Below are 15631 nucleotides of genomic sequence, written 5' to 3'. Positions count from 1 at the left end.
AGTCTATGCTTTAACCAGTTCGAGGATGCTCTGGGTGAGGAAGGAAAGGAGCAAGTCTTTTCATTCACTTTCCATCCTGAAGTCTCTGGCTCTCTTTTTTCTCCGTCTTTGTTTTCCGTCTCTCTCTGCCTCTCTCTTATCACTTTGTCTCTTTTTCTATCTTTGCCTCTCTGTTTCTGTCTACCCACCCCCACCTTTTACAAGTTTTCACTACTACAGACTACCAGTGGTGTGACAAAGATACGATTTACTCACGAAAAAGTTACAGCCTCCATTCCTAGGCCCCCAATCATTTCCAATATTTCTCTTCCAGAGAAAGAGGGATTTATTGTTATCTAGAGAAGAAGCTAATGTTGTTGCAAAAGAGCTAGACCTAGAATAGAAAAAGATCTGGGTTCAAATTCCTCCTCTAATTAAAAAAAATGCATGTTTTTTGTGAATTGCCTTTGACTCTTGTTTGTTATTTGACCATAAGCAAGTAATTTATCCTAGTTAAGCCTGTTTTCTTCTTTGCAGAATGGGACTAACAGTAACTAACTCAAGGGACTGTTGGGAAGATTAAATTATATAGGAAGAGCTGTGTAAATGTCAGTGTTATATAAAAGAGTGTCTTCAATATGATAGAGTCCTGGACTTGGAATAGGAAGACCTGCGTTAAGTTCAGCTTCTTTCATTTATTAGCTTTGTAACTTTGGGCAAATTATTTAACATCTCGGAGCCTCAGTTTCCTGGTCTCTAAAGTGGAAATAAAAATACCACCTGGAATATCTGCATACCTCACCAGATTGTTCTGAGGCTCAAAGGGAAACATACTTTAAAAGTTTTGCAACCTTTAAAAGTGCTATATAAATGTTAGTCCATATTAGAGTTATCAAAGAAATCAAAGGTCTTTCCCATATTCAAATGTTGTCTAGGAGAGACCAATGGAACCAGGGAAGACGAGCAAAATCCATTCCACAAAGATCTATGAAATGAAGGGAAATTGTGATGTAGCTTTGTGGTTTTGCCCGAGTCCGGGATCTGGAATAAACCAGAGAGCTAAAAAACTGTGCCAGGCGTTTGGGCTTCATTGTTCCGGCATCTCCTGTAGGGAGGGGAGAAATTAGGGTTAGAGTACTACTCACTCACCACGGACTCTGCGAAGTCAGGGTTAAACCAGGACAACCTCTGGGTCTTTGACAGAAAACACGAAATTTCAAGTGGAAAAAATAGAAAGGAAACCAGGACCCTCCTTCCAGAGTGGTTGGCCACTGGGGTGGTTACTTGCTTGTTCATGTCTCTTCTGAAGGCTCCCCTGGCGCCCAAACAGAGAAAGGAAAAAGAAGCCTGGGACCCAGGAGACTCTCAAGTGGGGAATCTTTTAGTATCCAGGAATTTGCCTAGGAACAAACTGAATACCGCCACTCGGGGAAAAAAAGTCGAGTCCTCTTTTCCGGTTTCTTTCCCCCACTGAAATGGAGACAACTCCAAACTCTCTAAATAAGATCAAAGCCTTATTTAAAGACCTGGCTGTAGTTTCCTTCTTTGTCTCCTTCCTCCATATTGCAGAAAATCCCAAATTAGATTGAGAGCAGATAATGGAGAAAGAGTGTTTTTTTTTTTTTTTTAAACCTTAGAACCCTTAATAGGAGTTGGAGGAGGTGAAAGAACGCCTGCTTAAGGTAGAGGGGGGATAGGAGTGGGGCTGAATGGGACCCGGACAAGAAAAGTTATAATGGACTTGGAGTCAAAGGATTCTGAAGATCTGGTTCGAATTCTTTCTCTGCCACTTAATAGTTGTGTCACCTTGGGCCAGTCGCCCTCCCCTTCTGTCCTGAAGCTTTCATTTGTAAAAGGAAGCCCTTGGGTGGCTGGATGACCTCTAGAGTCTCGATCGGAGTTAACATTCTTCGATCTTGTAATGGATTTTTTAAAAGCGACTAAACCCAGTTAGTTAGAAGTTGGGCCAGAACCGGAACCACCACTTCACTCGTGTTTAAATGTTAAAGTCTTGTCAGATGGGAAAGTGAAGATATGCTAGGTTGGGTGGGGGTTGGGGCTTCGAGGTCCCAAGGTATATACATGAGTTTAAAAGCGGCAAAAGAAAATAAGAGATCGGACAACTATGATTCAATAAACAAAGTCCAAAGTTCGCTTCTGAGTTTAATGTTTGTCCTTGAATTTTTTTTTTCCTGGCGGAGGAAAACTATGAGAGATATGAAAGCAGGAGGAGATTTAAATCGATGGTAAGGAGTAGGGCCTCCAAAAGGAGATGCAGCACAATCTCCAAGATATTGGTTGAGGAAAGGAAAGGCTTCACCTGTTTGCTTAAAGCCGGATTTCCCTGAACAGCGTTCTGGGGATCAAAGTTTCTAGAGCCATCCCAGTCATTCGGGCGGGGGAGGGAATGGAAGGGATAAGCCATTCAATCAGCACCTCCAGGTTGCCTGTGGACCTCACGAAGCAACCAGCTCACCCAGCACGTTCACTCTATACGGGTTTCCAGAAGAGGTGTTCGGCTTCTATTTACCCACATTACGTGCATAAACACCTTTTGGAGCTGGGAGAAGAAGAGAGAGAGCTTCCGGATACTGGGAAAGTTGAAGGCGATGAGACTCTCTCTGGGAGGCAAGGAAACAGAAGAGGGGATGCGGAGCGAGCCTCAGGAAGAAACTGTCCCTTGGCTTTTGTCCTCTTCTTCCCTCTCTTCCCCTCAAGGAATATGTTATCTCTCAGGAGAGGAAGGGGGGACAGAGGACGCCAAGATGTCGTTCCCTCCTCCGATCTAATGCCAACTGAACTACTTTGTCTCGCTAATAGTTGGACAAAACGGCGCAGACAGGAGAGAACTTTAATCATCCGAAACTAAGTTGGCCACGTCCAGTACGTTCTTGCTCCTTTTGCTGCCCCTGTGGTTCGGGCGCAGGGGCACAACCCGTCCTTCGAGACTTTCGCCGCACCTCAACTATTGACCTGGAGGCGTGGCCAGGACGGGAGTGAGGCTCATTCTCTTATCCCAAAAGTGGAGGGGAAAAACGAAGAATAATTTGTTTAAAGCGACCTTATGTTAGTTATAAGAGCGTACCAGCTTCCCGGGATTTTGTAAAGTGAATCACAATAAGTCCACTACGCTGGAGCCGACGGATTTAGTGCTCAGATCGGCTCGCACACACTCGCTCAGGGTGGGACTCTTGGCAGCAGGTATAAAGAATTGGGAGGCTGTGGGTTGGGGGTAAGGAAGAAGTGCAACTTTCTTTGTCCTTGGCAGAGGCCACCTCGCTTTCTTTCCTCTCTCCCCCAGTCACCCTTGCTCAGTCACTGGGCATCTGCGCTCTAGAGCGGCTGGGGGGTGGGGTGGGGCTGGGGAAGGGGGGAGGTGTACGGAAGGATAAAAGTCAGCGGCTAATGGATGGATTGCTGAGAACTCTGAAAGGGCAGGTCCCTCCAAACTTCTTTTGTGGTTTCGTGCTTGTGAGACCAGTAGGCGGCGCTGCTCACACACCAATCTGGCTCCTATGCGAGCGAGAGCTGCCTAAGTCGCAAAGAGGTGGGGAGCAGGGCATTCCTTTATTTATTTGCATGTCACCGGGGTGGGGGTGGGGGGAATTAAATTTCCAATTTTCGCATTTGTACCGTCCCTCTCCCTGTGTGCTGAGAAACTAAGAGAGCAGGAAAAAATTAATGGAATGAAATGCAATCAATTGATACCTTTATTCACAGAAGACCTTCTCTGGTTAATTTGACCAATTAGGGAGCCCTTCTAGATATCTCCCAGTCGATGCCCACTTCACTTTTTAATACCCTTACTCAGAATTTATAGCATGCCATCAGCGCACTGTGATGCACTCTAAAGTGTGCCCTGAATTTGTCTCTAAACGTCTCAGTTAATTAATCCCAACATAAATGTACATGCACATATTAAACACACGGTGCTTCGGGTCTGCATCATGCCATAGGTTACATACACACCGAATATTGCCCTTGATAACAACTCTTCGGGCATGAAAGAGTTTACTTCAGTGTAACCTGGATCTGAGAAAAGTAACGAAATGGAAAAAACAAGATCGCGGTCCTGAAATCCCATTCTGACAGACTTCTTTTTAAAGACATCTAAGGAACCTAGACAAGGGAGCCTCCCTCTTCCCATTGCCTTGTTAAATGTGCCCCATGGTGGGTAAAGGAGTGACCAAGACCTAGAGAACTGGTCCCGGGGGGGCTACCTCAACCCAAGTCTACCCTTTGCCTTGAACTCTTAAGACTCGATTATTCTTCAGTATAAATGGCCCTCTCGTGAAGGAATTTAATGCCTGGTGTCTATAGAGTTAATTTGACTTTATCTAGGGCGTGCAGACAGGGGAGTACACTTCTGAAAGTCCATGGAATTGTACTTAGACCTATTTGCGTTTCTCAGAATTGGAAGACTCAACCTCGCTCTGATTCTGTATGATAGCCTCAGTCTCTATTGCTCCGCACACCTTTGACCCTACTGGCTCAGGGGACAGCTTCGCTCTGATTGGATCCAATCACCCTCTCCAAGTCATCACGCACTCACGCACGGACTCGTCGCAGAAATATCCTTTCACCCGCTACGCTGGGGTCAAGGACCTAATTCCTGGGACAAAATCGGGTTCGAGATAGGGCTGGGTAAATCGAGGGCGAAGAGGGATAGTGGCAAGCTCTCCAAACAGAGCTTTAGCGCTGAGCTGAGCTGCGCCATCTAAGTCACCACCTGTTAGTCTGCAGATTTCTGAAGAGACTCTGGAGTGAGCCAGTAGTCGGCCTTGGAAGCACCTGAACGCAGAGAAGCAGCTAGACTGCGTGCCCCGAACTTTCCCGATCTCGTGCTTTGGCCAAGCAAGACTCCCCTGGCCTTTAATGAGTAACTCACCTTTGGATTCCCTCATGTCGCGGGTCTTTAACTTGTGAACCCGTCCCCTGTGCTTCCGAGGTACGGGCGCATGAATTACCATAGATTATCCGTACTTAATATGCCGTCAGAGGACTGAGAACTAGGAGAAATCTATTTATCGATATTTAGGGCTCATAAGAAGCGCATTAAACTGTGTGTTTAGTAGACTAATAGTCTCCCCTACCTGCTCTCCTCCCTCCAACGCACACGCGTTTCTCTCTCTCTCTCTCTCTCTCTCTCTCTCTCTCTCTCTCTCTCTCTCTCTCTCTCTCTCTCTCTCTCTCTCACACACACACACACACACACACACACACACAGTAGACAGAAGACGGGCACACGTCTCACCCAGGGGCTGGACTCCCCAAACCTCGTATCAGGGAAAGCAAAACCAGGACATTTGCGCCGCTTTCGGGCGAGTTTTGCATTCGCCTGGCTCTCGGTAAATAATTCACTTTGGAAAGAAGGTCGGGGGTGATTTATAAACAATAACTCCCTTCCCACCACCACTCTTGCGGATCTCCGAGTTGTGGGAAACGCTATGAAATGCATTAAGGGAGAAGGCTGGTGACAAGAGGAGTCACTGAAGTCCGTGGCCCATTCTAGGCAGAGTACCCACACAAAGACGGTGTGACCCAAATCTATTTCAAACCGAAATCGTGACTGCGCCTCTAGTCCAGAAAACGGGGCAATCCAGGAAAGGTTAGGGCAAGAAAGGTGCAAGGTTTTCCAGGGTCCATTCTTCTGGGGTTCAGTTGCTCCACCACAGGACCAGCTGGGTATCCGAGGCCTCCTCCGGTGCAGGGTGGGGAGTTTTAGAAAACGCTTTTCAGTGTCAGCTCGCAGGGCCTGAAAGGTTGGGGATGATGCTACCGACTCTTTGGTTCCCAGTAATACCTTTTGTAATTGCACACCCATCATTCCCACTTCAATCCTCGCCAATAAATAAAAATACATCCAAGGTTATTTGGGTCTTAGCATCTTCCGGGTAGTCCTTGGTGCTTTGTGTCCAGATCCCACTGATTTGAATTCATCTAAGCCAGCCATGAGTTTCCCAGAACCCACTGAGTCGGACAATTCCAGGCTACACCTCACCAGAAATTTCCAAACACGGGGCTCTAGAGCCTAGGGACCCACGGCCTGTGGCACTGACCTACAAATGAGTGCAAGTGGGCAGGTTGTGAAACTGGAGGGGGTGGGAAAAGAAAAAAAAATCTCTCCAAAGAAGACTTCCTCCCACCATCCTTAGCCCAGATGTATTTCTCAGCTCTATCCCCAGACTCTCTGAATTCTTCTTGCCTGGACCTGGTTAACTTCGTGGGAACAACAGGCCCAAGTTTTGTGTCTCTTTTTGATTTGAAAAACTGTTGGGGGTTACAGAGTCCCACTTATGGCCCCCTGGGTGTCAGGTCCATTCTAAAACTTAGACTTAAAAATTCTTTATGATATTAACGTGCTTTCCAACGCTTCTCCCTCCTCCCCACTGCCACAAGCTCCCATAAATACACACACACAACCGCGGAGGATACACTCCGAGTTGCAGCAAATCTCTTTACTGTTCCTAACTGGAGAAGTTAGGATATTTGAAGGACTTCTGACTTCATATGCTCGTGGGATAATGGATAGTGGGATGGGGTGAAGGCTGGGGCAGGGAGTTAGTGTGTGGCAGGGGATGGGACTATTTCCTTCTTTTAGGAGAGGCTAAGGGAATCAGTTTTCCTGTCACCTGTCTCCTAGGTCCACCCCATCTTGCCAAACACACACACTCCAACAGCACCATGCAGGTTAGAGATTTCTTCTCCCAAGTACCCCCATTCCAGGGAGCTGGGCCCAGTTTCTCAGTCAGCTCAGGCCCTCAAGGAAACCACCAGGTGCAGTCCAACTCCCTGGGGGGGGGAGGGGCAGCCCTGGGCAAAGGGTGAAACCCAGGACACGACCCCTGCTCCGTTAGCTCCCAGCTACGAAAGCAATTGGGAAAGTGCAGTGATGGGGGTGGGGAGGTAAGGGGTTTACCCTAAAGAGACCACGGAATCTTCTGGCAACCGCTTTTTCTCTACTAGCTGGATATGTATGTGTATGGGTGGAGTGTATGGGTACAAGATGTGTATGCTCTTGCAAGTCGGCGCCAGTTACAGAAATCGCCGAGTTTAGGATGGGGTATGCAAGAAAACTTTTTAGCCCGATATTCCAGTCACTAATGTGTTGGGATATTTAAGCCCTAAATGTCCAATATATTATGTAGAATCCAATTTTCTGACGAGATTTCCAAAGACACCCCCATTCCCAGTCCCTTTTGCCGCCAACACTAACCAAAAAAAAAAAAATCCATAAACAAGCAAATAAATGAAGAAGGGGAAATGAGAGGATGAGGGTGTGTGTGAGGGATAGGGTCACCCACTGGGCAAAAGAGATCCTCAGATAATCACTTTCGGCAGAAATGTGTGTCCAGACACCGGGTCTACGGGAGTTTTTTCTGTAGTCGCCTCCTCAAAATGTGTATATCAAGCTTCTATTTCTATCTAGCCTCCACCCCCATCCCACCGCCCAGTCACCCTCTTGCCGGCTTCCCCTCCCGGTCTACTTTCTCTCAGGTTCCTCGGCAACCTATTCACTCAACACAAGCATTTCTGCGTCCTTAAGATAAATTACACCGCCAAGGCGTAATAGATTTAAAGTACGCCAGATTTTTTTTTTTTATCATTAATTGTAAACGTGCAAAATACCTGCTGGTACTTCACTTTAGAAGAATGTAATTGGCAAAAAAAAAAAAAAAAAAAAAAAAAAAAGGAAAAAAGAGGCGGCTGATGAATAGATAATAGATCTTTAACTACCAATAAACAGTAAGCAGCAGCCAGCAGCCTCGGGATGTGATCATAATTATTCCTCGGCGCTAACCAATAGGGATGAGGGAACTCAGCCCTAAAATCATCCCAAAACCAAAGGCAAACTCGAAAATACGGACAAGGTCTGGAGCCTGAGATTCAACTCACTCTCACTGTTCTAGTCCTCTTCCTGACTGGAACCTGAGATTCGACTCACTCTCACTGCTCCCAGTGCTCTCCCAGACATAGCAATTAACAATCCAGGGTGGGGCACCGAGGTAGATGCTTTAATAAATGACATTAGCAACAATGTTAATAACAAAGATAATAACAATTACCGCTAAGACACAAACTGCATCTGCATCTACCTCGGCCACACGACCTCTCTTTTCCCCAGGACTTTGATAAGGAAGTGTCTATATGTGTGATGGTGGAGGGGCTGGGTCTTTGGAAGGTAGAGGTACTAATCACCACCGGGGAGAAGAAAAATGGGTGTCTTGATTAAGAGAAGGAACGAGTTTAGTAGTCGGCTCCGTTTGCCCTTTGAAGGGGGCATCAATTTGCCAAATGCCTAATGGGGCAAGGTCACTTGGACCCTCTCTGTCCCAGAGACCTTTTGGAATACAAGTTTGGAAAAGGGGGGGGGTGTAGCAGAGAAGGGGAGGGGACAGCTCTGAGAGTTTACTCTTCGCCTAGGAGACAACATTAAGTTTTGCCCTCAGGAGGGGGAGGGGGACGGAGAAATATAATAGTTTCTCCCACCCTCACCCCAAGCCAGCCCCCTTTAGCCCTCCCCATGCGTCCCATTCCCTCCTCCCCCGGGCTCAAGTCTGGAATGAGAAGCGACGGAGGGCGCGGGAGGAATCTGTGCTCTCCTACCTGCCCCCGCGGCAGCTGGCTCGGGTTGGGAGGGGAAGCTGCGGACGGTGGCGGCGGCAGCGGCCGGCGGGGACTCTGCTGGGACCTGGGCGCCCCGGAGGGAGTGGTGGTAGAGGTGGAGGAGGAGGCGGGGGAGAAAAAGAAGGAGGTGGGGAAGGAGGAGGAGGAGGGAGAGGAGGAAGAGGAGGAGGAGACGAAGAAGAAGGAAGAGGAGGAGGAGGGGACGAAGAAAGAGGAAGAGGAGGAGAAGGCGAAGAAACTGCAGCTGCCGCCGCCTCGGTGAGCGCTGGGAGAAGGCGCAGAGTCGAAGATCGCAAGAGCAGCGGCACAGGCAGCCCCCGACTCCGTTCCACTCCGGGCCCGGATCCAGCCCTCCAGGTTCCCAGCCGCTCGCCTCCCTCTGACGCACTTTAAAGAGTCTCCCCCCTTCCACCTCAAGGCGAGTAATAGCGACCAATCATCAAGCCATTTACCAGGCTTCAGAGGAAGCTGTTTATGTGATCCCCGCACTAATTAGGCTCATGAACTAACAAATCGTTTGCACAACTTGTGAAGAACCGAGTACATCCATGGATTGTCTTTGGACTTAGGGTGCCCTGCCCGCCTTTTGCAGAAGAGAGGAAACTTTTTTTTTCTCCCTCGAGAAACTTTTTCCCCCCTTCTTTTCTCTGCCCGCAGCTCTGGGTCCCCCACGCTACCTCGCCAAAAAGAAAAAAAAATACCCCTCCCCATCCCAGCCTGCAAACTCTTCTGGAAGGATTTTTTTTCCCCCTCTCTCATCTTTGGGTGCGTTCTGGTTCAAGATTTTCGGGCTCCTTCCCGTTGCCTCTCCTTCCCCCCTCCCCCTTTTCTTTTCTTTTTTTTTCCTTTTCGACAGCACAACAAAAAATATCATTTTTTTTCTCCCCGAAACTCGGCATCGGAGCCAGCGCACTGCTGACGCTCCGGAGCGGGGGAGCCCCCAGGACTCGCTCGGCGGCGCAGCATGTTCCAGCCGGCGCCCAAGCGCTGTTTCACCATCGAGTCGCTGGTGGCCAAGGACAACCCCCTGCCCGCCTCGCGCTCCGAGGACCCCATCCGCCCGGCGGCTCTCAGCTATGCCAATTCCAGCCCCATAAACCCCTTTCTCAACGGCTTCCACACGGCAGCCGGCAGGGGCGTCTACTCCAACCCGGACTTGGTGTTTGCAGAAGCCGTCTCCCACCCGCCCAATCCTGCGGTGCCGGTCCACCCCGTGCCGCCGCCGCACGCCCTGGCTGCACACCCCCTGCCCTCCTCGCATTCGCCCCACCCCCTCTTCGCCTCGCAGCAGAGAGACCCATCCACTTTCTACCCCTGGCTTATCCACAGGTACCGATATCTGGGCCACAGATTTCAAGGTACGTGCCACGTTGCCTGGGTCCCTGCTCGCCTTCTCAACTTCCCCGTCTCCCTTACTTTCCCAAGAGCCCGGCCCGGACGCAGCCAGATTGGGAATGCATCGTTGAAAGGCCTTGGCATTTTATTCTTCTCTCTCTTCGGGGATCCGGGCTCCCGGGTTTTGAAGTCTTGCAGTAGAAAAGTTGTACTCACTGAATGAAAGCAGAAAGAGATCTAGAGATTCTAGCTACTTCGTTTTCTCCTCCTCTTTCCCTCCCCAAAACGAGGTGACCCTTTTGGGAAAGGGAGAAGGACGGAGAAATAGTCATAGTCCGAAGAGGGGCTCAGTGAGGGACGTTTGGCGAGGCACTGGAAGAGAAAAAGCTACCGTGTTCATTGTGTGAAGGTAAACGCAGGGGAAAGCTGCGAGCCAGATTGTTCTCTAAACCGATCCCCCCCCCCCCCCAATCCCTCTACCTCAATACTTTCAGTTGTTGCACCAGCTCTGGGGCTGTATAAGGCAGTCTACTGGGACTGGGACAGCCACTTTTGCCTCGGTTTCGTTAGAAACTCTTTTACCTTGCACGCCACACCTCCTTCAGTCTCAGTCTGATCACCACCCTACCACCCCGGCCACTGACTCCTCTTCATCTCTTGGAGTGGATTCCCTACCACTCTTCGATAAAGTCCATTTATTTCATTTAGATTTTTAGAAATGTGGGGAGGAAGTTAGAAATCGGGTGGAATCACCGTCTGAAGTCAGGCTCGCGAAGACCTGGTAAATTACAGCGCCCTGGAGCCACGACAGAAAGGCGGGTTTGGTCTCGTTTATTGTTTTTCTTTCTTTAAAAGAAATTAACCCAGTTGGGAGATAAGGGTCTGTAGTGTAGGCTGTTTGGTTGGTTTAAAATTTTTTTTCTCTCTCTCTTTCACTCTCATTTTTTTTTCTTGGGGAGAGAAAGAGAGCGAGACCTCAACCTACGGGAAAGGGTTTAGGTAGCAAGAGTAATTAGTAATCAGATGAGGGGGAAAAGCCACTTTTGAGCGCAGTCGATCAAAACGCAGCTGGCCGTAGATTAACCCTTAATGTTCCTGCTGTTGGAGGTAAAGAAGGGGTGTCCTCCGCCTTCAGTCATTCTTTGCATATTTCCTTTTTCTTTTTTTTTTTTTCACTGACCCGAAATCTCCCTAAACTCTGCCTGAACTTGACCATTGAGTTTGGGTTTGTTTATAGCTTTCTGTTGTACTGTGTTTTTGGCTTAAGTGTATCGTTCCTGCAGAGATCTCTCACCCATTACTCTCTACGGATCTCCTAGTAAAGTTTAAGATTCCCCCCGTTATTTGAATAATAGCCAGGGACCCCCCCCCCCGAAGTACAGAGACTATGTGCAAAAGGATCAACGTTAACAAAATAAAATGACGCAAACTTTCGATCACAAAAGTTATTTCTCCGGGTGCCTGGGAATCGAAGGCAAAAAGAGCTACTTCAGCTAGGAAAAAGAATAGTCCCGGCAGGCTGCTAAGATTAAATTTAAAATCTCCTCCCGGCGTGCAAAGATAGATTATCTCTCCCTTCCCATCTTAAATATGAATAATGAAACAATAATAAGTAAAGACAGTCGTTGGAAAATATGGGAATCGCAGCTTGCTGCTTTTCCAGCTCGAGCGAAGAAGTTAAATGAGGGGAAAAAATTCCATCCAATCCCTTCCCCGAATGGGAGCCCAAAGATGCCGGGCCGTAGTCTCTTTTCTTCTCCTAGGCCCGTGTGACAAGTTAAGAAACCCGGGAAGAAATGGGGCAGGTCAAAGGAGGAAGCGGGGAATCTGAGTGCGCTAGGAGCACCAGAGGCTCCCTTTGTAGCTTTGGCTTTGGCTGAAGCTCGGACAATCTGAGCCGGCCAGACTGTCCTTCTGAGCCGGGCTTTGGGTTGAGGCCGAGTCGAGTCGTATACCAGGCCGAAACCCGAGGGATTTGTAGAAAGTTGGGGACGCGGGTTCGTCGAGAGCTGAGGAGAGCTTGGAGTGTCGTTACACCCCCGCCCCCAATCTCCCTTCTCAGCTATAGAGAGTGGGCAGGTTAGTCCAGTTAGCAGGTCACAGCTCTGGGCCACCACGAGCGAGTTTGTGGGCTGTTTCCTGCCGCGGCACTTGGGCTATACTGAAACAGAAGGAAGGAAAGGAGCAGGCCTCCTTGAACCAGTTCGTTTTAGTCTGACTTTTAAAAGATGCCTGGAGTTACAAGGTGTTCCTCTCCTTCTTTCGCTCTTCTCCGCCCCCCCACCCAATCGTCAATAATTTATCCTGACCCTTACTTCTAATAACCCGAATTATTACGGTTGTGCTCTGAGAAAGCTGGTGAAGGTCCAGCTTTTTGCTTCCTCCTATTTTCCATTCTTGAAGAACTCCCTGCTCCAATGAAGCAGGAATGTTTTCTTTGGGGTAGGGGAAGATAGGAAGAGAAGAGAAGAATTCTCTCCCCGACTTAGGGAAAAGGCTGCCTGGTCCCTTCCAGACCCTGCCAACCTGGTTTAGTGGCGGTGGTGCCCTGGGAGGGGTGAGGGGACGAAGCCTGGGTCCCTAATAGAAACTCTGCTGTTCCCTACTTCTCAGGAAATGAAACGAGCCCGGAAAGCTTCCTTTTGCACAACGCCCTGGCCCGAAAGCCCAAGCGGATCCGAACAGCCTTCTCCCCGTCCCAATTATTGAGACTGGAACATGCCTTTGAGAAGAATCACTACGTGGTGGGAGCAGAAAGGAAACAGCTGGCCCACAGTCTCAGCCTCACGGAAACTCAGGTAAGACAAGATGCTCGGAGGGGCATAACGTCCCACTTGTCACGGAGGTAGTGTATCCGTGCTGCTCAGGCAATCCCTGGGTCACAGGCCTGCGTCGGGAAGACTGGCATGGGGGCCCAAGAAGAGAAGAGGCAGACCTGCTATGGTCGCCTGCCCCCAGGTATTTCTAAGGGTTTCTGTTGTCTCAAATGGCCCAACTGCACTAAGTGAGGCCACATCCTCTGAATAAAGCAGGCTACTCCAAAGTCGCCAGAGAAAGAGCCGGCACAGAGGGGGACATCAAGGAATCTCGGTGGAATTCCGACTGGGTAGCGTGGGAGGTGTGCTGAGCCTGGCTTGCAGGGATGTGGAATCTCCGAGATCTTTTAGTTCAACCCCCTCATTTTCCTGAGAAGGAAAATGAAGTCCAGACTCGGGATGAGCGGAATGTTCGCTTTGAGGCAGCTTGGAGTTTGGACAATCTGAACTGACATCTCGGGTCAAAAACTTCTCGATTTTGACCTTTTTTTTTGGTTGTTGTTTGTTTTGGGTTTTGTTGTGTTTGTGTGTTTGAGGCTCAGGGAGATCGGGCCTGGATTGATTTCGATCCATTAGGTAAAATTAGTGTCTTTCGTGGTTTGCGGGGCGTCGAAGTGAGCCTTGGATTCCACAGAGATCGGCTAGAGAGGATTTCGCCTTTTATTTATTTATTTGTTTATTTGTTTGTTTATTTATTTTGAATTTAGTAACTTGGGCAGAGTGTGGAGTCTCCCCTCCCCAACCTCCTCCTCCCCACAGTACCCTAGCTCTACCAGTCCCTGGAAAGCTGGTAAGAAGGCAAGGCGGCTGCTCGAAGGAAGGGGCTGACTGGAGATAGAGGAGAATGGGCCACAGACGAGTGTTTGGTTTGTCTGGGTAACCAGAGGTTGTGTTTGTAGGAGGCAGCCTAACAAATGGGTTTTCAACTCCTGTCTGGAGCCCTTCATGGCATGTATCTACAGCACAGACATTGCTCCACGCAGTCTGCAGAAGCAAGCTTTGCCTACCCCGGTAGAGCCGGTGGTAGTGGCGAGTGTGGGACAATCTGTCCGGGAAGGGGCAGGAGAGAGAGAGATGGCTCTCGTAGGGTGGCTTTGGGACAGATGGGAACAGACCCTCTTGAGTGTGAGGAGAGAGCATCCCCCTTTCTGAGAGGAGACTGGGTGGAGACCGTAGCCTTGGGGAGGAAGGAAAGGAGAGAGAGACAGAGAGAGAGAGAGAGAGAGAGAGAGAGAGAGAGAATGAGAAAGAGCTGTTTGAGGTGGCCTAGGCATCCACACAAATTTAAGAGTGATGGGCCAAGAAGTGGAAGTTGCTTCTTGTTTGAGTTCGATAGCTTAGTTTACCTTTGAGGTTTTTTTAGTTCGAGGTGGGTAAAGGAGCAACGATCGGCCTCCCTCCTCCTGTCCCACCTGCCCCGTGCTCTTTCTGCCCTGACACTTCTCTGCACATTGTATAGCCCTTTCGGGTGCTCACATCTGTGGAGACGTGTTACCTATTAGGGACCCGGATGCCAGGTGGAAGGACACCATCCGCCAGAGTGGGGCCATTTGAGTAGTTTCTCGCCCCAACTGTGGCGGCTGTTGGGGGTTTCTGCTGTTTATATCATTTCCCCCCTCCCCCATTTTGTTAATGGAGAGAGAGAGAGCTGCTCGGTCTCTCCCCCCACCTCTTCCCCCCCTCCCTGCCTTCTTAGAGCTTGGGCCTGGGGGGCCTAGGTGCTGTCCGGGCTGGGACAGGGGCTGGGGGTTGGGCCTGTGCAGGGGGCGGGGGCCAACTACAGTAAGCTGTACTGTACTATAGAAACACTAGGCTGGTTCAAAGTTCTCGTAAACAGTAACGTTTTCTGGGCGGATTAAGTTGTAACACTTTTTTTTTTTTTTGAGACGATAAGAGGTTGAGACTTTTTGTTTTAAAATGTCCCCTGGACAAAACAGAACAGGGGATCTCCACTTTTATGAGGTTCTCGGAACAAGGCACAGCTCCGGCTTATTTCCCCCTAGAAAGCTGTATTTAAGGTGGTCTTTGTCCGGCCTGATTCCGACGCTGGTTGGAGTCTTTTGTCTTGGTGTCAACCCCCCGATCTCGACAAACGGGCTCCCTTTGGAGAGCAGCGTGGAGAAATGAACCATCCTCCCCCTCAATTAGCAAACTAAAAGCAAATTAAACTCACCCTTGTTCCCGCTCAGCTTTTTAATGGGAGACTTTTGGGGAATATGAAAATGCGGGAGAGAGGGCTAGGGGACTGGTCTCGATGGGGCTAGGCTGGAGGAGGCAGGGAGAAAGCCTAAAGCCGAGGCGACTGATAGCCCCAGCGGCTGCCATCCCGGCCCACTTTGCCGAAGGATTGGCCAGATAGCCCCCGCTCCTACACCCAACCTGAGTTTAGATCAGAGACTCAGACTGCGATGTCCCTGTCGATGATGCTAATGGTGAGAACAACAGGAGGTGAGAGAACGTTTATGGTCTTCATTTCGCCAGAGCCTGTCCCAGCTTTACAGGCTATGGACGCACTTTCTGGATGGATCCTGCCTTAGTCAGTCTGGAGAGCCAAGAGCAGAGGGGCCCCAGGCATGTTTTCAATCATTTGGGTTTGCCTCGGAACCGAATTCCCCGGCTTCTTCAGATGGGATAAGGGGCCACCGAGTCTGATTTGTTCTGGCCTTGAGCTCCCAAGCTTTCGAACAACTGGCATCTTAAATTTCACTGCTTTACAAAAGGAGACATCCTGAAACTCATAGGAACAGGGAAGCTGCTATTCGGAACAGAGGCCTGGAGGAACAAGGTGTCACTGGGGCCTGAACCTACATATTGCTTCTACTGTGTGACATTCTCCCCTCTACCCCTTCTCTCTCTCTCTCTCTCTCTCTCTC

General features: G+C 49.4%; 1 protein-coding gene across 1 annotated transcript; it reads left to right on the top strand.

The window, feature by feature from the left end:
- Positions 1-8830: 8830 nt before the first annotated feature.
- EMX2 (empty spiracles homeobox 2) lies at positions 8831-13210 on the top strand. Its single transcript, XM_044660177.1, has 5 exons — positions 8831-9965; positions 12556-12740; positions 12792-12900; positions 12975-13048; positions 13136-13210. The coding sequence occupies exons 1-5, from the start codon at positions 9572-9574 to the stop codon at positions 13208-13210; spliced, it is 837 nt and encodes a 278-aa protein (XP_044516112.1). The 5' UTR covers positions 8831-9571.
- Positions 13211-15631: the final 2421 nt, after the last annotated feature.

This window comes from Gracilinanus agilis, chromosome 2, assembly GCF_016433145.1.
Source record: "Gracilinanus agilis isolate LMUSP501 chromosome 2, AgileGrace, whole genome shotgun sequence".
Classification (NCBI taxonomy): domain Eukaryota; kingdom Metazoa; phylum Chordata; class Mammalia; order Didelphimorphia; family Didelphidae; genus Gracilinanus; species Gracilinanus agilis.
This window is presented reverse-complemented; position numbering and strand designations above follow the sequence as displayed.